The sequence below is a fragment of the Ornithorhynchus anatinus genome, chromosome X1 (genome assembly GCF_004115215.2).
Source record: "Ornithorhynchus anatinus isolate Pmale09 chromosome X1, mOrnAna1.pri.v4, whole genome shotgun sequence".
Lineage (NCBI taxonomy): Eukaryota > Metazoa > Chordata > Mammalia > Monotremata > Ornithorhynchidae > Ornithorhynchus > Ornithorhynchus anatinus.
This window is the reverse complement of record NC_041749.1, coordinates 19,556,218-19,580,777: the sequence shown is the minus strand read 5'-3', so window position 1 is coordinate 19,580,777 and position 24,560 is coordinate 19,556,218. Positions and strand designations below refer to the sequence as shown.

The window sequence follows — 24,560 nt, the reverse complement described above, 5'->3', positions numbered from 1 at the left end:
ATGCATATATGCGTGAATTTGTGTGTGTCTAACTGTTTCTCCGGAGGCTAGTTTGTCCTTAAACTATGTATTCAATCGCACCCATTTTCCTCAGCCTTGCCAAACAGAAACAAGACAAGCAATAGTTCTCTGGTAAATCCATTGGAATGCTGATGTTTTCCCTGTTTGGTCCCCATCACTTAAGAGAGTGCTCTCCAGTTCATTTTCTCTCTTTTTTTTTTTTAAGTCCTTCAGATGTTATTAGAGATCAATTACATTTTATTCTTTTTGCATTTTACCCATCTTGTATTGAAAGAAAATAATGTGATTTTATTCTTATTCCCTCCAGACTCCTCCACTCAGAAGGTGGTATAAAAGGAGAGCTTGGCAGTGGGTTCAAAATGTTTGTGAATGAAAAAGACTGTTAGTGACAAAGTCTGCAGAATTGATCAGGAATTATAGACACTTGCAACCACAACTTTCAGCAACTTAAAGTCTGAATTTTGCAAACAGATAGAGAATGAGTGCATCAGATAGTGATTGTTTCAGCTAGTTGGCCCCACAAGGCATTCTCAGGAGTTTCTCTTCTCGCGGATTATGCCATTTATTTAAGCCCTTTGTGCCTCCCCCTTAAAAGCTATAACAGGGTCATAGCCAAATCATGTTTTCATCAGTTCTTAAATTCAATCACTAACTGATGCCAAAATTCTCATTTTGGGGGGTGGGGGAGAAGGAGGAGAGGGTTAGAGGTGCAGTCCTAGGAATAAACCAGCATTAGGTCATTGTGGGCAGGGAGCGTGGCCGCTAATTTTGTTGCATTGTACTCTTCCAAGTGCTTAGTACAGTACTCTGTGCATAGTAAGTACTCAATAAATACCATTGATTGATTAATTGATTAATAGATGGTATTTAAAATTAATGAGGCAAATTACTGCATTGTTAACAAGCACTGTATAAGCACTATTGGGAAGCAGTATGGTCTAGTTAATAGAAGGACCTGGGTTCTAATCTTGGCTCATCTCCTTATCTCCTGTGTGTCTGTTCACTTAACTCCTCCAGGCCTCAGTTTCCTCATCTATAAAATGGGGAGTGAGACTTTGAGCCCCATGTGGAACAGACTGTCTCCAACGTGATTAGCTTGTATCCATTCCAGTGCTTAGTACAGTTTCTGCACAGAGTAAGCACTTAACAAATGCCATTTAAAAAACACACCTATGGCATTTGGTTACACTTTAAACCAATTCTCCCTTTCTCTTTAGTTAAATCTTTTTAACTTTACCTCCTCATTGCCCTCTCCCTCTTTTAGCCATCTTGTTTGCTCATTTTCCTTTGCTTTCTTGATTTTTTTCCACTTCTTCTAAGTTTCCATCCCCAATATTCTCTCCTTTCAACTGATTCTACTCTGTCCTTCCTCCTCCCTCAGGACACACTCCAAGTGTTCCCTTCATTTCTTAAGTCATTTTCTCTTCCCCATTGTCTTCCTCTTCACATCTTTTCGAACTCACTTTGTCCTTATGACTTCTGGTAGAAAGGTGTAATAGGAATTCTGGAGAACCAAGACCTCAGAAGACTAGTTGGAAGATTGTCTCTCCTTTCTCAAGCTCCAGCCAGTCACGAGTAAAGTAATATAGGTCACTTATTGTTCTGCCATTCAGGTAACTATTTGAAGCTCTAGGTGAATTTCCGTGGAGTGTAATCCCCTTGGGGAAAGTGCTGTCATTTTTGGCACTGGTGAGAATTCTCGTTGGCCTTTTGAGTGGAGGCTAAAATGCAGAAGGTCTCTGAGGAAGCATCTCAGAAATTATGCCCTTTTGCTGCATATTTTTCCCTGTTCTGTGGATAAATGAAGAAATTCAGCCTCTAGAACTGTCAGATGAATACCAAATTCACTTTAGAATTTAAGAGATTAAAAGGGAAAGGGAAAAGGGTGAATTATTATAATGTGTTGTTTTATGAGCTAGGAAATAAAATTATTCACACAGTAAGTTGCAGTTGGTGAAAGTGCTGCTGCTAGGTTCCTTGTTCCTGCTCATTTTGGGGGTACATATTTCTTCCATAGTAGAGTCTCTACATCAGCCAGCTTTTAAATTTCATATTAGCTAAAAGTTATCCTTTTGACATCCAAATATCTCAACTAAACAGGCCCTGTGGATCTCTCTGAGGGCTGGAGATAGTAATTATGGTATTTGTTAAGTGCTTACTACCTGCCAGACACTGTACTAAGCTCTGAGGAAGATGCAAGCAAATGGGGATGAACACATTCCCTGTCCAACATGAAGCATGCAATCTTATCCCCATTTTACAGATGAGGTAATTGAGGCACAGAGAAGTTATGTGACTTGCCCAAGGTCGCCTAGCAGACAAATGGAGGTGCTGGGATTAGAATCCAGATCCTGCTGACTCCCAGGCCCATGCTCTATCCTCTAGATCATGCTGCTGGAAGAGTCTAAAAAAGTTCAGTCATTTCTAAGCCTGTGGGGATCAAGCCATAGCTAGAGCTCTGAGTTCAAGATTCTTAGTTATGACCTCTTCCACTTGTTCCATTACCTATCCCTTGATTATCACTTACTTGGAATTTCGTGTTTCAGGAGAAGTTAGTTACTAAACATCTAAAATAGAACTTGTTGATTACAAAAACTGTGTTGTGAACTCTAAATCACAGGTAATAATTAAATGCTAAATGAATATTCTCCCACATTCTTAAGGGCAAGTAAAATGGAATTTTGTTGGGGACAAAAACTGCAGCATAGGGGTGATTTTCATATGTTCACAACCTTTCTAACCCATAGAACTGGCTTTGGAAGTGTAGCTTTTTTCCTCCAACAAGGGCCTTGAGTGTCTTGCTATGTAGCTTCACTAAGTCTCCAATTGAGAACAATGAAGGAGCCTTAATCCTGAGATTTTCAGACCTGAGAATTTGCATGAAGAAACTTATTACAGAAGTAGTGACTTGCCCGACACTGACACTCTCTTGAGTGTCAAGAGTTCTCACTGGGGGCCTCTGTGCAATGAACGAGTCAGCAGGCAGGGGAACAGCATGTTCTGAGCCCTTGCAAAAGGGACTTTTAACGGGTTTTTTTAATATACGACACATTTGCGGCCAAAGTGTCCACAGCATAGCATCAATGCTATAGTACAGCACCAAAGAGACCTGGCAGGTGATTTCTTGGTAGGCACTAAAGTCTTTCACTCTTCACATTAGTTATTTTTTTCCTAGGGTTCCTTCTGGGCCTGTCCACCTCATAGGATGCCTTAGGTAATTCTTCGGCCAGAAGCATTCACTTTCACCTTGGATGGCATAGACCCGAAAGGCATTTCCCTACCTGCACTGCTGGACTAGAACCAAGTTCTTTCCACTGGATCAGCAACAGAATTGTTATAGTCTGTGAATAATTGGAAGATATTTTCTAGTATGCTTTAATTTCTGTTTTCACAATCCAGAGGCATTAAGATTGTTGTAGTTTCAGGCATCTGTTCTGCCTTGTGATAGACTCATCATAGCTGGCCAGTGAGTCTCTTTCCTTTAACAAGGATTCAGAATCTCAGCCTATTTCTCATCCTCTTCTGATGAAAAACCCAAGGAATTCTTCAGTGCAGCATCATGGCCTACTGGAAAGAGCATGAGCCAGGGAGTAAGTAGATGTGGGAAGCTTCTTGTGGGCAGAAACATGTCTGTTATATTGTTTTGCTGTACTCTCCCAAGTGCTTAGTACAGTGGTCTGCACACAGTGAGCACTCAGTAAATACAATTGATTGATTCTAATCCCGTTTCCAGCATTTGCCTGCTGTGTGACCTTGGGCAGGTCACATCACTTCTCTGAGCCTCAGTTCCCTCATCTGCAAAACTGGGATTCAATACCTGATCTCCTTCCTGCTTAGACTGCGAGCCCCGAATGAGACCGGATGATCTTCTTTGTATTTAGTACAGTGCTTGGCACATAGGAAGCTCTTTACAAAAACCACAAGTATTATTATTATGTTCCTTCCAAAATAATAATAATAGTAATGGTATTTATTAGACACTTACTATGTGCCAGGCACTATACTGAGCCCTGGGGTGGGTACGAGTAAATCAGGTTGGACACAGTCCCTGTCCCTCTTGGGGCTCACAGTCTCAATCCCCATTTTACAGATGAGGAAACTGAGGCTCAGCTAAGTGAAGTGAGTTGCCCAAGGTCATGCAGCAGTCGAATGGTGGAGTCAGGATTAGAACTCATGACCTTCTGACTCCCAGGACCATGTCCTATCCACTACGCCATGACGGTTCCCAAAAGATCATCAATCTTCCTGCAAAGTCCCTGCACACATTCCAATACTTTCCCTAATTTTATTTCCTGAAAAGGTTCCCCAGCCTGACTAGTTCTTCAACATTTCCACCAAATAAATGGGCTTAAGTTGCTGCAAGAGTAAATTAAGTCAGACATAAAACAGAACTTCTGAATTGTTAGGTGAGTAACACTGGAAGAGGCTAGAGAAGCCCAGAGATCTTTTTTTGAGCATTAACCATCTGTCCTGGGTGGTTTAAACTTTCAAAATGCCTGGAGGCAGAGGACTAGACCAGGGGATTTCTTAAGATCCCTTCTGTTCGGGACCTGCATGCAGAGCCTGCGGGTTGCAAAAATAGAGAAAGCCCATTGAGGTTTACGGACCAGTCTCAGAAGCCATATGTGGATCTTCACCTCTATTTCTTCTTCAAGGTCCATATGGCTACAGCTCTAGAAGGCCAGGATTTTGTCCGTCTGAAGGAAACAGACCCAGAGTTAAAAAGTAAACAGCTATCGGATGTGGAAATTGAGGGGCAAACTGAGCTCTCGGAACTGACATAAAGTAATAATAATAATGATGGTATTTTTAAAGTGTTTACTATGTGCAAAGGACTGTTCTAAGCACTGGGGCGGGGGGAATACAAGGTGATCAGGTTGTCCCACATGGGACTCACAGTCTTAATCCCCATCTTACAGATGAGGTAACTGAAACACAGAGAAGTTAGGTGACTTGCCCAAAGTCAAACAGCTGACAAGCGACGGAGCCAGGATTAGAAGCAGCGTGGCTCAGTGGAAAGAGCCCGGGCTTGGGAGTCAGAGGTCATGGGTTCAAATTCCGGCTCCACCACTTGTCAGCTGTGTGACTGTGGGCAAGTCACTTAACTTCTCTGTGCCTCAGTTACCTCATCTGTAAAATGGGGATTAAGACTGTGAGTTCACGAGAGACAACCTGATTACCCTGTATCTACCCCAGCGCTTAGAACAGTGTTCTGCACATAGTAAGAGCTTAACAAATACCAACATTATTATTATTATTATTATTATAACCCATGACCTCTGACTCCCAAGCCCATGCTCTTTCCACAGAGCCATGCTGCTTCTCTGAGCCACGCTGTTTCTCTAGCAAGTTGGATATAGGCTCTGTGTCATGAGTCTTAGCTAGAGCTAAACTGTCAGCTCCTCCTTTAGACTGTAAGCTCCTTCTGAGAAGGGACCGTGTGTACAGCCCCTTGATTCTATTTATTGCTATTGTTTTAATGAGATGTACATCCCCTTGATTCTATTTTTTGCTATTGTTTTTTGTCTGTCTCCCCCGATTAGACTGTAACCCCGTCAATGAGCGGGGACTGTCTCTATCTGTTGCTGATTTGTACATTCCAAGCACATAGTACAGTGCTCTGCACATAGTAAACGCTCAATAAATACTATTGAATGAATACCAACTCTATTATGTTATATTTGCCCAAGCACCTAATCAGTCATTCAGTGGTATTTATTGAGTAAAATTAAGCTCATGGGCAGGGAATGCATCTGTTATATTGCTATTATTGTACTCCCAAGCCCTTAGTACAGAGCTCTCCAAACAGTAAGCGCTCAATAAATATGATTGACTGACTGACTGCAGAACACTTTTTTAAGCACTTGGGAGAGTACAGTACCACAGAATTAGCAGAAACGTTCCCTGCCCAAAATGAGCTTACAGTCTAGAGGAGGAGACAGACATTAATATGAATAAATAAGTAAAGATATGCACATGAAGTACAATGTTCTGCACACAATAAACAATACCATTATTGATGTTTCCATACATATCACCCTAAACACCGGCCCAGAGTACAGTATGATGGACCACATTTGTCAGAGGATGGATGAGGAGGGTGATGAACCTAAGCCTTCTACCAGGCCTGGGGTACCCCTGGAGGACCTATAGCCCTAGCTGGTGTCTGCAGCTCCATGCTGGCTCCCGTGCAGTAGCAGAGGGTGGGTAAGAGAATAGAGCAGGCTCCCCATCAATCAATCAATCCATCAGTGGTATTTATTGAGTGCTTATGTGTATGCAGAGAAGTGTACTAAGTCCTTAGGTGAGAATTGATAGACACATACCCTGCCCACAACAGGTTTAGAATATACAGGGGGAGATATCCCTCATTTATTTATATTAATGTCTATATTCATAAGTGCCATAGGGCTGACGGTGAAGTGAATTAAGGATACAAATGCAAGGGTGATGCAGAAGAACTCTGGGAAACTTGTAATAGTTTGGGCCAAGTACAGCCAGGCTGCAGCAGTGAGGACTGTTAAATCTGTTTTGTTAAAGCATTTGGAGAGAATGATCTTTAATAATTGGGTAGTGTTCCTCTGACAGCATTGAGTATAGTAGATATATAATAGCGAACAGTATACTATCTAGAAAATAATAAAAATAATAACTGTGGTATTTGTCAAGACCCTTAGTATGTACCAGGTAATGTACTAAGCACTAAGTTAATCAGGTTGAACACAGTGCCTATCCTCCATGGGGCTCACAGTCTAAAGGAAAGGGGAGAACAAATATTTAATCCCCATTTTACAGATGAAATTAAGACTCAGAGAACAGCCTAGAGTATAAAGCCCAGGCCTGGAATTCAGAAGGGCCTGGCTTCTAATCCCTGCTCTGCCACTTGTCTGCTGTGTCACCTTGGGCAAATCAATTCACTTCTCTGTGCCTCAGCTATGTCATTTATAAAATGGGGATTAATACTGTGAGACCATGTGGGACATGGACTTTGTCCAACCTGATTAGCTTGTTGTATTTGCCCCAGCATTTGGTACAGTGCCTGGCACATACTAAGCCCTTAACAAATACCATTTTTTAAAAAAGTTAAGTAGTAGTACCCAAGGGCACACAACAGGTAAGTGGGAAAGCCAGGATTAGAACCCAGGTCTCCCGACTCATTCATTTACTCATTCAGTCGTATTTACTGAGCGCTTACTGTGTGCAGAGCACTGTACTAAGCACTTGGGAAAGTACAATACAGCAATAAAGAAAGACAATCCCTGACCACAGTGAGCTCTCACGCCTGTCCAATTTCCACTAGACCACGCAGCTTCTCAAAATGAGTGTACCCAAACAAAAGCATGAACCCTGCCCCCTCACACTAAATATCTGATGCTTTACTGCTCGAGCTATCCAGGAACATAGAACACCAATGCAGTGTTGGGAGAAATGGCTGGGTGCATTCACACCGTGCCAATGAAAATGTGTATTATAATGTGATTTCTCCTTAATGCAAAATTTTTCAACCCCTACAATCTGGGAGAAGTAACTACTGTATTTTTTGAGCTGCTGATGTTCTTGCTGAATTTACCTATTGTAATTTCTCCAGAGTGCATATTTTAGAGTGTAAGCTCCATGTGGACAGGGAATGTATCTTGTGTTCAGCTGCACTTCCCAAGCTCTTTGTACATATAGTGTATTGCAGTCGGGAGGCACTCAATAACTGCTATTACTTTTTGTAGATTGAGAACCCCCTAGGGGCTGAGGATCATGTCTGAATCACTGTCCTTACATTTCTTACCAGCTCTTAGTGCAGCATTTCACCTACTCTAAATACTTCAGAAATGTCATTTCTGCTGCTAATATCCTATTGTTCAATAGCCACCTCTCCCCACTTAAGAATTGTATAAATTCTCATCTTGCTGCTCCTGTCACTTCTGACCATCATAGACCTGGCTTTGAAAATCCCCACCAGGCACCTACTTCGCTCCATTACAAGTTTATTAGCCTTGATTTTTGACTGCACTGAAACTTTGGATAACCAAGGGAACTAGTGAAATCTAATTTAAGAACTTAAAGAACAAAATATATCTAGATTGTACACTTGAGGGCAGGAATAGTGTGTACCAATCTTTCAAAATCTTCCTAATGCTTAGTACAGTGCTCTGTGCACAGTAAGCACTCAATAAATACTGTTCTGGAAGTTCTGCCTAGACATATGGGGAAGACTGTATTATTCCTAAGGGATGCTACTGTCAGCTATATAATTCCACATATCTGCAAAACATATGCTTAATTTATAAGTACGGTCAAACCCATGAACTTTCACAAAGAGACATACGTATTTCTTGTGGTGATTATTATTATTCCTTATGGTGATGATGGAGTTTTCCACCAGGAACCATGGATGATTGTGGTGATAGTGCTTTGTACTACGCCTCTTCCACTCTCTTTTTTTGGCTAGTCATGTTCCAGCTAGGTCACTGAATGCAGCAAGCAAGTTGGTGAGCAAGGGTGCAATACATTGAAACTAAATACAGAAAAAATCACATCAGTGCATTCCTTTTCATACTGAGAGATATATAATTTACACATGTCCTTTGATAAGTGTTTTAGGCTTTTTTGTATCTTAGAATGCTTTTCAAGACTGTGGAAATTTACTTGGGAAAATGTGTTAGAATCATTTCTGAATTGGCAGAAAGACAACCACTGAGCAAAAACTTCTTAATACTTTATCTTAGTCTAGAAACCTAAAATGTTTATAAACATTTGCTCCACAGAGACAAAGTAAGTATAGGCAGATCTTTTTATTTCTGTAGAGCACCTAACTAGAGTGATAATAAACATTCATCTTTGGAGGGCTTCAGGATCAAGATCAAGAACAAGTTAACGGTGTAATAGAAGAGATTTGCCCATGGCTTCAGAATAATTTATGATGATTTAGGTACCAGACTTTCTTGTCCCTCCTCATTTTCAAGTCATTTGATTTTATTTTTTTATTGCATTTAAGTGGTCAGGACCTCAAATAATAAGGATGAAAATTGAAAATTAGTAGTGAAATGAAAATGTTAGATGACATCCCTATAACTGCCTTGATTTGCATCTGCTTATGTCAATTTATCTCTCTTTTTTCACCCCAAAACAGGTAATCAGATCCTGTCCCTGGGGACCCTCTCAAAAGATCAGGTTTATCCCCTGAAACTCAAGGGCATTTCCATCTGCTATTCTGCTCTCAAATCTGCTTTATGTGGAAATTATGTCAGCTTTGGCGTCTTCAAGTTGTATGGGGACAGCCACTTTGACAACGTACTCCAGGCCTTTGTCAAAATGCTACTTTCAGTATCCCACAGTGACTTACTAGTAAGCAATCATTCATCATGGGTGTCTTTGTGTGAAATATGAAATAACACTACCACAGACCTAGAATTGTTATGACAAGGCCAGGGGGGCTAGAACAGTTCAAGAATATTTTATAGCATCAGTTGAGTTATTTGGTTATCTTACACAATTTAGAATATTGGTTGTGGTGCTGCATATTAAATATAGTATTTCAGAAGGATTGAAGTGCTACCTTATCAGAAGAAAACTTACCTGAAACATTCATAATTTAGTAAATAGAGAAGACATGTTAGTAATTCAGATTATTTGCATAGCATTTTACAGCCATCCCCCTTTGTAATGCTCTTTTATTTTTAATTAATTTTAAGGCCAGTATTACGGTGCTTTGTCACTTCAAGTTTGTGCGGGAAAGTTTACCTTGGCTTAGCATTTTCCTTCCCTGTAAACTACTTTGATGGACTTGATGAAACAGTGAAAGCCTATGTCAATTTAGTACCAGATAATGGTATCCGGTTCATTTAGAATAGAAAATGGCAGAACTTTTAGCACAAGGTGCCTTCCTGCTGAATGGGGTGTGAAAGATAATGGTTGGAAAATGCCACTCATATTTATGTACACAAAAAGCCTAATTCAGAATATTTAATTATTGCTGCCCATTAACAGTCATATTTGATCACTTAACTATATTGATGGCATTTGTTAAGCGCTTACTATGTGTAAAGCACTGTTCTAAGAGCTGGGGAGGATACAAGGTCATCAGGTTGTCCCACCTGGGGCTCACAGTCTTAATCCCCATTTTACAGTTGAGGGAATTTAGGCACAGAGAAGTTAAGTGATTTGCCCAAAGTCACACAGCTGACAAGCGGCAGAGCTGGGATTTGAACCCATGACCTCTGAGTCCCCAGCCCGTGCTCTTTCCACTGAGCCACGCTGCTTCTCTGTATTGTATATTGTTTTGATTGTTTTTTTGTATCTTAGAAACGTAGTCATGTGGAGAAGCAGCGTGGCTCAGTGGAAAGAGCATGGGCTTTGGAGCCAGAGGTCATGGGTTCGAATCCCGGCTCTGCCACTTGTCAGCTGTGTGACTGTGGGCAAGTCACTGAACTTCTCTGTGCCTCAGTGACCTCATCTGTAAAATGGGGATGAAGATTGTAAGCCCCACGTGGGACAACCTGATTCCCCTGTGTCTACCCCAGCGCTTAGAACAGTGCTCTGCACATAGTAAGCGCTTAACAAATACCCACATTATTATTATTAGATCTTATGGAAGCCTCTCCTTCATTTAGCATTCTTTCACTTAATCCTCTCTTTGGGGGAATTAGTTAAGAGTACTAACCAGGACATAGTAATTACAATTTTGAGTTTTTCAATGAGAGTTCTGATGTTTTCTTGATTGTTGTTTCTCCGGTCTACAGAAAAAAAAATTTGTATGATGCAAAAATTTGGAGCTGACCTATCATTTTTCCAATTTTTCTTCGATTCATTACTTAATCTCACCAAACTGTCTAACAATCTCTCAGGTGATTGTAACTGTTACCAGTGGTACAGTTTTGGTGCCTCATTCCTCTCATCACTGATTTAACTAACCTGAATCTGTAAAAGCTCAAGCTTCAGTAAGTCAGATGAGGTGACAATCACTTACCTCCTGCTGTCTTCTGTAGGCAGAGCACTGTACTAAGCATTTGGGAGACTACAGTACAACAGATTTGGTAGTCTCGTTCCGTGCCCACAGCAAGCTTGCAGTTTAGAAGATCTCCCTACGAGATTCCTAGGTTTTTCCAAAGATCCTGAGGTTTCTACTAACAATCTTTTAAATGTAGAATTGGAACTTATTAGGGCATTGTTTTGTATATTTATTGCCCCGTTAACATTTAAGCAGTTTTGTAATTTCACTTGCAATGGAGCATTCCTAATCTCTCCTACATATAACCTGTTGTTGTTGTTGATCTTTTTCAGCAATATCGAAAACTGAGCCAGTCTTATTACCCTCTCTTGGAATGTCTCACCCAGGACCATATGGGTTTCATTACCAGTTTAGAAGCTCATGTGCTAATGTATATTCTTACTTCAATTTCTGAAGGACTTACTGCCCTGGGTAAGGATTATTTCTGACCTCAACACTGATGCAGTGATTTTTTTTGGTAGGATAGAAAAAAATAGAGTAATTACTCTGTTTTACATGACTTTGCATGAATCCATTCTTGAATGGTCTTCTTACAAACTATAGAAAAAATATAATTACAGATTTTATCCTAAGTGAAAGATGGTTTTAATTCCATGTTGGGCTGGTGAAGGGTGGGAAAGGGTGTGGGCAGGGATTGTCTCTCTTTATTGCTGAATTGTACTTTCCAAGCACTTACTGCAGTGCTCTGCACACAGTAAGCGATCAGTAAATATGATTGAATGAATGAAGGAATGAAAGGATCTCCACACTTTTCAGTTTCATTACATGTGATAAGTTCATAATAATAATAATTGTAATAATTATTATTATGTGTCAAGCACTGTACTAAGTGCTGAGATAGACACAAAATAATCACATCAGATACAGTCACTGGTCTACCTAGGGCTCCCAGTCTAAGGAGGAAGTACAACAGGTATGTAGAACAGTTACTTAATCCTCATTTTACAGATGAGGAAACTCAGTCACAGAGCTATTAGTGACTTACCCAAGGTGACACAGCTGACAAGTGGCAGAGCCAATATCAGAACCCAGGTCCTCTGATTCCCAGACCTGAGCTCTTTTCACTGGGCCATGCTGCTTTTCAGAATTAGGGTTAGGCTTGTGTCCCGTTTTGGCTGTCTTAAAGCTCCTTTCATCAAAGAGATTTAGTTGGAGTCAACCCTCATCCTTATTCCCAACTCTGTTTCCAGTGCCATTTTGATATCTTGGTGTTTTGTAGACTTTGGGAACTGGTTCGTTTATTAGAATGGATACCTGATTTTCTTTTAACACAAATTAAGCAGGTCACCACCAATCCTTTTTTCATCAATGATTAACTTCAGAAACATTTTAGGTACCGTTCATGTCATCAAACAGGGTTCAATTTTAACTTCATCAACAGTATGTATCAGCAGAAAGGATAAAAAGATATATTTGATCAGTCATGATAAAGTAACTAGGAACATACGTTCTCCATAGTATGAAAAGTGAACAGCCCGAATTGTCGTTAATCATCATGTATTAGTGTTTAGCAAATTACTGTTCAGCTACACAACATGTCCCATCAAATGAGAGGAAGCAGTAGGAATGGCAGGAACATGAGTGGGGGAACTAAAGGATTCATGGAAACCATGATGGAGGCAGTAGCAGCCATGACAGTAGTAGAGGAGAGCCATCCCAGGAAACTTTGCCCTGGGAAAGCCCTGGTGAAAGATCTTGTTGCAGGGACCCAGCTCTGCCTGCTGCTTCCTCCCTTATCTGCCAAGCCCGAGTGAAGCAAGAACCACTTCAACCATTTCCCAATGCATTGCCTCTCCTTCCCAAAGCTCCCGTTGACCAGCTTTCTCCCTAGCTTTTCCATATCTCTTCAAAAAGGAGTGGCAAGATGGGTTTTGATTAGTCCTAAACTTCTGATATATGCACCTGAGTGTCTAATAAATCAACATCCTTACTGTGTTAATAAATATTCAATTAAAGATGAAATTGGATTTTATTAACTGAAAGCCAAATTGCAGCATGGAGAGAGGAGGAAGAAGAAAGACAAGAGAAATGAGTCATTTGTCAGTCCACGTGGAAAATGAGACCATTCATCTAGGGAAGCAGCGAAGCTTTAATGGATAGGGCTCAGGCCTGGGAGTCAGAAGGACCTAAGTTCTAATATACTGGCTCTGCCACATGCCTGTTGTGTGACTTTGGGCAAGTCACTGAACTTCTCTGGGCCTCAGTTACCTCAGCTGTAAAATGGGGATTAAGAGTGTGAGCACCAGTGAGATAGGGACTGTGTCCAACCTAACTTGTACCTACCGCAGCACTTAGAACAGTGCTTACCGTGTGGTAAATGCTTAACAAGTATCATATTATTATTTATTATTAGATCAAATCCCTTGTAATGTGCCATTTCATTGAACTAGTGAATGACCGTGTCAAATGGGAAGGGCTAAAGACCAAGGAAGATGTGCAGTGCAACAGGAGAGGAATCTGGCAAGAACAGTGGGGTGCTGGAGCTGTGATGGCAGTGCTACTGCCCACAGTAGATGATGCCCAGAGCAGGCAGTTAAAGGCAAAAGAAGAACTGCAGCAATAGGAGGAGCTGTGAGAAAGTAGAGGAAAGGGAGACAGAAATTGATAGCTTAGAGAATCTTCAGGGATTGTGGGGTGGGGGGTGAGGGAGGTGGTAAGGGGGCATAGAAAGAGAGAAGGAGGAAGGAGACAATGAGTGATCTGGCTATGGGAAGCCCAGATTAGCTGGTCTCTTCCAGCTCCCATGTCCAAGTGATCCCCTGCCTGGCTCCACTGACTCTCCCTCCTAAAGCATATCCTGTAGTTTTCTTTCTTTAAAAAAATAAAGAGCTTCATGGAGACTGGAAGACTGGCATGTAAAACCTTTCCTAAGCCTTTAATTAACCCCACATTTAAAAGGACTGATATATTAACGAAGAAGTTCCAGGAAATCTCAATAGCCTGTACTTTGCCATAGTTCTGCTGGATTGTGTGTTTGCATTACCTTGACCATTGAACCACTAAGTCTTAGTCAGGAACAGGCACTTACCAATGAGTACCCCGTCAAAGAATTAACTATTAATTGGGTGTGTTGCCCTCGAAAGGCCCTCATAAATAATAATATTAATGACAATTGTTAAGCACTTACTATGTGCAAAGCAATGTGCTAAGCACTGGGGTAGATACAAGGTTAGAACCCACAACCTCTGACTCCCAAGCCCAGGCTCTTTCCACTAAGCCACACTGCTTCCACAGTTACCATCAAATGGTAAATTTCACCATTTCAATACAATAGTAGGCATAAAACTGATCTCCAGATTTCCCAAACCAATGCCCTTCCCAATAGCCACAACTGCTTCTCTTGAATACAAATTATTTATACGATAACTTGACTATGGTGGGGTGAATGCAGAGATAACCCTTATTTGAGCTAGAGGGGATGCCTATAGAGTGAGAATTTCTTCAGTGACCCTATAATATACTTCTCATATGAAGAACCAATGACCATAAGCTTTTCAAGGCTCATTGAGGTTCCTTCTTCTTCCCCTTCCATGCCCCCAGCATCCTCATTGGTCTTTTTTTTTTCGAGTTTCTCCAAATTGAGAGTTTCAAAGCCCATCATAATGCCAGATCCTGAAGGGGGAGTCAGGAAATATCGACTGCTGAATACCATCCTTCTCTTCCTGCTATTTTGTATTCCCATGGTGGACTTCCAAATGGGATTGGGTCAGTCAATAAATGACATTTACTGAGCACTTATTTTGTGCAGATCACTGTACTAAGTACTGGGAAAGTATAATACAACAGAGTCGTTCTCTGCCTATAAGGAGCTTACAGACTAGAAAAGGAAGCAGATATTGAAATAAATTACAGATGGTGAATAGGTAGAGTATAAGGATATCTACATAAGTCCTGTGGGTCTGAAAGTGGGGTGATTATCAAAGTGATTAAAGGGTGCTTAGATGACAAGAAGGGGAGAGTGAATAGGGAAAGTGAAGATTTAATGACAGAAGGCCTCTTGGAGGAGCTATGACTTTAATAGGGCTCTGAAGATGGGAAAGTGGTGGTCAGAAGCCAGAGGGAAGATAATGGGCAAAGCATTGTGGAGAGGTAGATGAGATCGAGGCACAGTGAGTAGGTAGATACTAAATGAGAGAAATATGTGGGCTAGGTTATAGTAGGAAATCAACAAGGTGAGGTAGGAATGGGGATAGCTGATAGGAGTGGGGATAGCTGATTGAGTGCTTTAAAACCAATAGTAAGATGTTTCTGTTTGTTGTGGAGGCTTCAACTGTCCAAAAATGTTATCTGGCTCAGATTATACCCATGCACATGTGAAATCCCATGTGACTCTTTGTTCCAGACCTTCAGCTTTGTTCCAGATCCCAACAGATCTCCCTCTTCAAGGATGTTGGCCCCTCCCCATCAGCTAGAGTAAAAATTGGGGCTAAAACCAAATATTTTGTTTCAAAAGCCAGATGCCATTCTTCCTTACTACCAATTAAGCAACTGTCTTGTAAGCAGTAACATTTTAAACTCTTCAAAGACCACTTTTGATTGCAGTAAATGGACAGAAATGATATTAATGTGATTTCTGTAGCATCAAAAAGCAATAATGGAGCATTTCCCTGCTAAGTACAAAGCTGCAAGCAGTTGGAGAAGCCAGGGTGTCTATTAGAACATATAAATCATTTCCAAAATTATAAAAATAATAGGCCTAATACTTTATTTTCAAAATTAAGCCCCAAGAGCTAACTTACTTCTTGGAAGAAGCACAAAAATCCATTGCTTTTTGTTACTCCTTTTACTGCATGGGGAGCTTTAGCATTTGAAACAAATACTTCAGCTTGAGATATAGATGAAAAAGGCCAAAAATACTCATTTCTCAGCACTATTCATTCCGTTTTTGACCAAATGCCCTGTATTCCCTGTGATTCCACACTTTATAATACACCGTGAAATAATATTTATTCTTTCTGAAGCCCCCAACTGTAAATCAGCTATAATGGAAGCTCTCATCTCTGCTTTTATTGCAAGGATATATTCACTCCAACCTTCTTGTCTAAAGTGTTTACCTGGCTTTTTCACAGCTGACTCAGTGGATTGTAACCTTTTAATGCAACCTGCATGGCATGTGATCACTAAACTCTATGTGAAGTCTTTATAATTCTTATATGATTGATAGCATATTGCTGTTCAACGGAGAAGGAAAAACAGAGCCACTTCAATTTTTTGCTGCCTTTTGTAGATGTTAAGATGTTAATCTGTTTACTTTCCAAGTCGAACCTCAAAGGTAGATAATGTTGTTTCGTGACACTGGAAATTGATGGAACAGAGAAAAGCCACTTGGCTCAACAAGTCTATCTCTTTAAGTTTATGTTCTCAAGATAGAAGTTGGGATGCGCTCCATAGCATTGTTGAAGACATAAAAGTAAATCTGCTTCTTTCTATTGGAATCATTCAGAAAATGGCACTGTTAAAGATCAAAGCCTCTTTCCATCAGAATATCCATACTGCTGGTTTTGATGGGTGGCCATTAGAGTTCTGACAGTCCGGTTTCTTCAAACAAATGCAGTAAATTGTAACTGCTTGCAAATTGGCATGGATGCAATGTGGGGATTTGTAAAGAATGCAAACCGTAGTCAATTCACAGATTTATATCTCAAAGCAGCTACTGCATTAACTAAAAAGGAAGATGTATTTGAAATTAAACTGCATTGAATACCCAAGACTCCTCATTGTGCTGACTAAGAAGAGAAGAATCAATTGCATTAATGGAGTTAGACAGCTTCAATCTTAGAACTGAAATTCCTCAGCTGAAGAGTGGGCACCATCAGAAAAGTATATATGAGTTAGAAGAAGAAGTTGGAATGGGCAACTTGAGTACAAATTAAGGAAACACTACACCAAAGACTCCAGTGGTTGGGTGGGCGGGGGGAAAAGGTGTAGATTGCATTCTGGGCTGCCCGGAATACAAAGATTAGAGTTGGTTGAGTGGGATTGATACCAGTTGGTGTCAAACCAGTGTGTATCAGAGATTAGGACAGAAGGCCAGAATTGTGATGCCTAAAGAGAAAGCAGAATAATAATAGAAAAATAATCATAGTAGTAACAATAATAATAATAATAATGTTCATTAAATGTTTACTAAGTGCCAAACACTACACTTAGCACTGGGGTAGAAACAGTTAGGTCAGATACGATCCTTATTCCACATGGTGCTCACGGTCTAAAGGGAGAGAAAACAGGGATTTAGTCCTCATTTTACAGATAAGGTAATTGAGGCACAGAGAAGTCAAGTGACTGCCCAAGGTCACACAGCAAGCGACAGAGCCAGGATTAGAAAACAGATCCTCTGACTCCCAGGTCAGTAGAGCTTTCCAATAGGCCACATGGCTTGGTATATGAGTAAGCGATTGCATCCTGGCCTTCTCCTGCCAGGATGTGGTTTCGTACCACCACAGAAAACCCGTAACCTTTTTTGCCTCAGTTTCCTCTGTACAAATGGGGATTGTGAAAGGTCAGGATTGTCGCAGAACCTGTGGACTTCATGGTTAGGACCTATTATTATAATACAGATTTGGGAGTAGCATTGGTTAATGTGTGGAATCGGTTGGAGTTACTATTTTCCAGACCTCTTCTAGTCAGATCCAAAATAAGTTTCATTAATGGCAGAAGCTAAATTTGATTTTAATGTAAAACTTCCTGTGATCTGTCAGTCATGATGAACGAGGAAAACATGATTGGACCTTTGCCCTGTTACATTCCCATCAATTTCTTTACATGCCACCATCACCCATTAGCACTCATCTCGAGTCCAATGAATGATTCTCATCTTCCTGGAATGTTCTAGTTTTGCTCCATTTGAAAGAACATCCCATTTTCAGCATCAACCATAAGATTCTGTGCTTTTCCACTTTGGAAGTACCATTTTGACTTAGAATGAAAACTTCCTGATCCAGATAAAACATTGTTTTCCTCTTTCAAGAAAGTCTCAAATTAAAGTCATGTTAATCAAGTATAAATATTCAAATACATATTTTTAATATTTAACACAAAAATGTAATGAGTCCAACTTCCCTGAAATCTAAAACTTAAAACTCAAACTTCTTTTGGCTCTCTGATTTGATCATTTTCACAGGTGTGCAGACATAGCAATAAAACAAAAAATATTCATGTTTTTTTATTCACCTAGATACAATTGTCTCCTCCAGCTGTTGTACAAGTTTAGATTATATTGTTACCTACCTCTTCAAGCATATAGCAAAAGAAGGCAAGAAATCTCTAAGATGTAGAGAAGTTTCACAGGACGGTCAGAGATTGCTACACTTCATGCAACAGAATCCAGATATATTGCAGCAGGTAATCTGGTATTTCTCAACTTTCTTCTGTGGCAGAATCATTTGGGCACTATTTTTTTTCTAGTCTATTTCTTAGAAAGTTTATCTCATGAAAAGGGGCCTTTAAGGTAAGAAGTATGTTACCCTCCTGAAGTAGTGCACCTTTAGGAATCTCAGAGCAATTACCCACCAAAAGCATTCTCCCCGGAGCTCTCTTGAGGGCATATCAGAAGTAGGGATCAAACCTAGATATCTTTCTTAGTGAATATTGTGATTTGGGGATTGCTTATTCCCTCCAGTTTTTAAATGGTACCCTATTTTTCAATTATGTCTCAGTTCCCCATTTTATTGGCTGTTCATGTTTTTTGATACTTTTAAGGTTATTCAGTTTGATTTGTGAGGAAACAATAATTTTTCATTTCTCAGTATGATGCATAAATTAATTCATATGATCACTGTATACAGTTCCATAATAAATATATAGAAAAATGAATGCATATAATATAAATATTTCAAACAGCTTGATGATATTATGCTGTTTTGATCATCAATCCATAATATAGGGTAGTTTTCCAAGATATTTACAAATTAAGGAAATTTTGCCAGAAAAATTTTTACTCTGACATTTTGTTCGTTGTTTTTTATCCCAGTAATGTGCAATGATTTACAAATGAAAATATTATGCCAAAATATGCTAAGTAATGATTGGCTGTGAAAGGAGTCAACAGGTAGTGATGTTCCCAAAGAAGAGCAATTAAGTATTATATCAGATTTCTTCATGTTTAGCATTAAAAGAGAAATGAAACATGATGACTTTTCTTTTTCTTTCTTTTTTCCTGCCAAACTGGAAATAGTAACATGAATTTGATTTGTAGTTGGTATTTTACTATCACTTCAAAATTTCAATTATTTTCTGGAAAAAATAGAACATTAACCAAATATTTCCCATTCAGTCATACCAATATTTTATGTGACATAGGGTATCCTGTTTTTACAGTGAACATTCTCAGAAAGCAACTTATTGCCATAATCCAATTTTTTCACTACATAATCTGGAAAAGTTTAAAGTGGAAAAATATTTCACAAAAAATCAGGGTAGGCTGACTGTAAGTTAAGAATTTACTTGGATTGTGCGAGCTTGGTGATGTATGTCAAGATAGTGAGCTTTTATCAGAAATGGCTGTGCATTTGATGGTTTAAGTAATTTTTGTGTGTTCATAATGCTTGGTAATCCTCTAATTTATAGCTTAAAACTAATAAGGGATATATCTTTATTAGCATCATTATCATTGGAATGCATTCTATTTATTTTGAATGTAGGCTTTAAGATACAATTTTAAATATTAATGACCGGTCTCTAGCAGTCAGCATAAATATGATTTGCATTAGCACTGGTTATATCATATTGAGTGCCTCTGATGTCAACTGTTCAGCATAGTAATATCTGACATCATCTCCCGAGGTCACTGACAACTTTGACCTTTATTCTCATGCACAGTTTCTGTCATCTCAGAAGCTCTTTTGAATTGATTTGAAATTTTGACTCTTCCCTTTATGAGGCAGTAAAATTGATAATTATTCAGATGGGAACTGAGTGCTGAGTGAAAAATCAATTCCACCCGCTCTCTGCTGCGTATAAAATTACTTCTGAGTCTGCCCGACTGAACGAATGGCCAAGGTAAAAGCAGCAGGCAGGGGTAGTGGAAAGGATTAGCTGGACGGAGCTAATAGCCTAAAGGGATGGGTTCTGAGACAAGGGAGTGGGCCGGTTGGGGGTTATTATCAGCAGTGATGGGACTCATTGATCATATGTTTACATCAGGTTTCCATTGGGTTATAAATCAGCCCTGAATAGAAGCGGAACCCAAGGCCTTGCATCTTACCAGAGGGACACTGTATTAGATTATTCTCATTTTCACACTCAGATGAAAAGTGAGCCATTGATTATTCATCGGTTGCCCATTAAACACTGGTTTTATAGATGATTTGACTATCATGGAAGGTAATGAACAAGGTTGCTGCTTCATAACTAGAGGTTTCAGTTTTCAAGACATCTGTGTCTGTTAAGTAATGCCTAACCCTATTAAAAGGAATGGGTTACAAATTGCTTAACAGTGCTGAAAAACTAGACCCTAATGACTAATTGTGCTTTGAGTTTAGAGAGGTTTTGTCAGCTCTTTAAACTAAACTGATGCAATGATACTGCAATTATTTACTAGTTTGAACTGTTTTTTTTTTCGACTTGAATTTATCTTTCTGAAAGGATAATTATACGCGTAAGGGCATCTCTTCCAATATGCAGTAAATATCCCTCAATTTGCATAGTGTAGAGGGGATTTGTGTGTGTTGATACAGAAAAGATCCTGAAATCCCTACATGGGACTGTATGAATTGGTTATCCAATGAACAAAAGCCTGTTCTCCCTTGTCCCCAGACTGTGCTGTTCTTGGAGCCAGGAGTGGCTGTGTGCATTTTTTCAATTTCAAGTTCTTTCTCATGATTTTTAGTGTGGATTTTTCCCAGGTCACTGGTTCTCAAAGAAAAATTGTACAAAAACACCTTTAAATTTGCCCTAAAAATTGAGAGCACAGTTCTTCCCCAAGTTTGCTAATGCCTGAATGAATTGTCATGGATACTTCTGTAATCACTTTGCATTCATTTTAACATGAACACAGAAAACATGAAAAGTGTCCCTCAACTTTTCACCTTGGGAGAATTATACACCAAATATTGTTTTGAAAGTAATAAACTAGGGTCAACTTGTGGAATTTCACAGTCTGGAATGTCAAGTTACTATAAGCCCGATTAGACTGTAAGCCCATCAAACGGTAGGGACTGTCTCTATCTGTTGCTGACTTGTTCATCCCAAGCGCTTAGTACAGTGCTCTGCACATAGTAAGCGCTCAATAAATACTATTGAGTGAAATACTATTGAATGAAAGTTAGCCATTAAGATTGCTTTTAAGAAATAGAATTCCCCAAGTGGTTTTATGGGGTTCTTTTTGGAAATTAACATGAAAGTTATAAAAAGCTATAGTTTAGCAAATAGTTTAGATTCGGATGCTTTATAAACATAAAATCAAAAGATGTATTTTCTGACTATATAATACTGTTTGTGCTAGCTTGTCTTGTCTTATGCTGTCGAGTAGTCTCCAACCCAGAGCGGCACCATGGTCGTAATCTTAAATTTCTTGTCTAATCCTGCATATAATAGCAAGTAATCTTAAAAAGAGTATTTGTGTTTTAATCCATGGATAGGTGTGCATTTGATTATGTCTCAGAGTGGAATATTTGTCTAGATTGGAAATTTGAGGAGTAATTCTTATTTAATGCTAGTGTATTTCTTAGATGCAACTAACTGCCATATCTAAGATTGAAAAATAAAATCCAACTATGCTAAAGGTTCCTCAAATCACTGTTAAATCGAATTGGTCTAGAAAGATAAGCATTTAGAATGAATAGTACTTGATTGTCCATATTTCTAATTACATTTTGCAATTAACTTAATATAGTACTTTAGCTACAGTAATCTTAAGAGTAACTGTATTAAACAATGCCACTTCTAGCTTTTCTGTTTAAACTGCATTTCTTTTAATCCATTTACCTCAAGCTAAAACTACACCAACCCAAATATGTTCTAATTATAATTTTCTCCTGTTTATTTTTTTAAGATGGCATTTAACTACAGATTGTGAAAAGCTGTCAGGAGTTATAAGGATCATACTTCAGTAGGGACTTAAACTGAAAGAACATTCACCCTTTTCCTCAATCAGTCAATCAATGAAAATTGCTTTTGTATAGTGCTTTTCATGACATGCATCCCAAAGTGAATTACAGCAGAAGGGAAATCAGCTGCTCTTTTTTCATTTCTGTGTTTAGATTGAAGTGATATTGCTCAACATTTTGACATACTGCACAATACATCTTTCATATTTAAGATTCCATTCCATATTACTAAGTAGGAGAAAGTGCAACAGCGTCTTTAACTGATATTGCAACTTTTGCCCGTGGATTGTAAGTGGAACATTTGTGCTAGGAAACACTTAGACAAATGACATATGTTCATGTTTCCATCTCCTTTTTTATAATTAGCCAGTTTAGCTAATGCTAATAAAGACATTTAGAGTGAGATATAAATATTAAACTGTTCCCTTTATAACCCATTAGTTCTTTCTCTTGATTTGCGACATTACTATCAAATTCATGGCAAAAGATTCATGTCATATGTACCAGATTATGACTTCGGTGAGGCATCAACCAGAGACAAAAACCGATTGGAGACGATCAATCATCAAAAGCTTAAAGTGGAAAATAGCTCAGAAATTTCATGAGCAAATAAATTGCTTTTTGAATAAGTTCTATTACCACCTCAGTCGTCTTCAAAACAAACTTGTGTTAGTAAGGTAGAGAGGTATAAATTTATCTTGGAAATTGTTGAGGTAGTGTTGAGGTAGTTTGCTTGACTTTTAAGTAACTAGGCCAAAAGAGGTAATTGCTATACAACACCCTGCCAGTCTCCGAACTGGGCTCTGTCCCACCCCAATAGGAAGTAGAGCCCAAAGGAGGGTAAAGATGGCTCTCTTGGCTCCCCTTATTAAAAATGTAGCTGCCCAGGGTTTAAAAATATTATTCTGGAGTGCCCTTACCTGAGGTGCCTTCTAACTATAATATTTATTAATTGCCCAAAAATGTGGATAGGCTTTTTTTTTGGTAGGAGGTATGAAAGGTCTTAAAAGCCTCACCCAATATGGGTCAAGATGTCCTGAAGATTTGCTGCTTCTCTTAGTTCTCTCTTAGTTTTCTCCTCTTGAGCTTGGCTGTAGGCTCCTTGATGACTGTACTGCAATTTGAACTTCAGAGAACTGGGAGGAAAGCGTTCTCATTCAGCCAGAATCTCCTTTCTCCACTAGTTGAATCACCTTTAATGACTGTTAACAGTCAATTAATCAGTCATATTTATTGAGTGTTTACTGTGTACAGCATTCTGTGCTAAGTGTTTGGGAGAGTACAGTATAACAGAGTTGATAGACATGTTCCCTGCTTACAATGAGCTTAGAGTCAATTATGTAATGATGTGGGATCGGATCACTCTTCCACTTGAGAAACAGCATGGCCTACTGGAAAGAGAATGGGCTTGGGAGCCAGAGGATCTGGGTTCTAATTGCAGCTTCACAGCTTGTCTGCTGTGTAGTTTGGGGGCAAGTCACTTAACTTCTTTATCATTATTATTATTTATTTTATTTATGGCATTTGTTAAGCACTTATTATGTGGCAGGCACTGTTCTAAGTGCTAGGGTAGGTACAAGGTATTCAAGTTGAACACAGTCCATGTCCCACATGGGGCTCACAATCCTAATCCCCATTTTGCGGATGAAGTAACCGAGGCACAGGGAAGTGAAGTGACACAGCAGACGAATGGCAGAGCCGGGATTAGAACCCAGGTCCTTCTGACTCCCAAGCCCAGACTCTATCCACTAGACCATGGGTCCTGGTTTTCTCATCTATAAAATGGGGATTCAGTCCCTCTTCTCCCTCCTACTTAGACACTGAGCACCGTGTGGAAAAGAGACTGCGTCTGACCTAATTTTCTACCCCAGTACTCTACCGTTGTTGGCACACAGTAAGTGCTTAAAAATACTATTATTATTATTATCCTTTTATAAGCCAGGCTACCTCAAAAACATTCTTGTTACCACTGTATTTACTTATGAATTTTAGAGTGTATCAGCTTTGTAATTTTATAATGGAAATATAAGGTCTTTGGGCATATAATAAAGTGCAGGTGATATGCAGTTTTTAAGGATGAAAAGTTAATTGTAATAAAATGCATCCTATAATTATAGCACAGTAATTTCATCCTACATATTTTTGTCATTTAGAGCAATTTTCTAAAATAACTGATTTGTCACATTTAGCGATCAAGAAATCCATTCCTGGCATCCTAAAATATCCTATAGTTAAATTTGTGAAGAAATAAAAAACTACTGATGCCTAATCCCATAGTCAGGGAATGTTAGAAAAGGACTGATCAAAAGAGTTGAGTGTCTGTATCCACCGAAGCTTTAAAATTTTAAAAATTGATATTTATCATTGAGAAATGATAAAAACCGAGCTCTTACCACCCTCACTAAAGTATTCATCTTGTATTGACTTGCCAAGGGACTGATATACAGATACTTAATCTCTATAATGAAAGGAATAGAAATCATTGCCATTTC

At 39.2% G+C, this 24,560-nt stretch overlaps 1 protein-coding gene across 1 annotated transcript in view; it reads left to right on the top strand.

Moving 5' to 3' along the window:
* The window catches only part of RANBP17 (RAN binding protein 17), a 249,620-nt gene that overhangs the window by 203,636 nt on the left and 21,424 nt on the right, over positions 1 to 24,560 (top strand). The window contains exons 23-25 of the mRNA XM_029050932.2: positions 9,146 to 9,360; positions 11,296 to 11,434; positions 18,198 to 18,364. Of these exons, the coding sequence (XP_028906765.1) occupies positions 9,146 to 9,360; positions 11,296 to 11,434; positions 18,198 to 18,364 (521 nt within the window). The remainder of the gene's footprint in view (positions 1 to 9,145; positions 9,361 to 11,295; positions 11,435 to 18,197; positions 18,365 to 24,560) is intronic.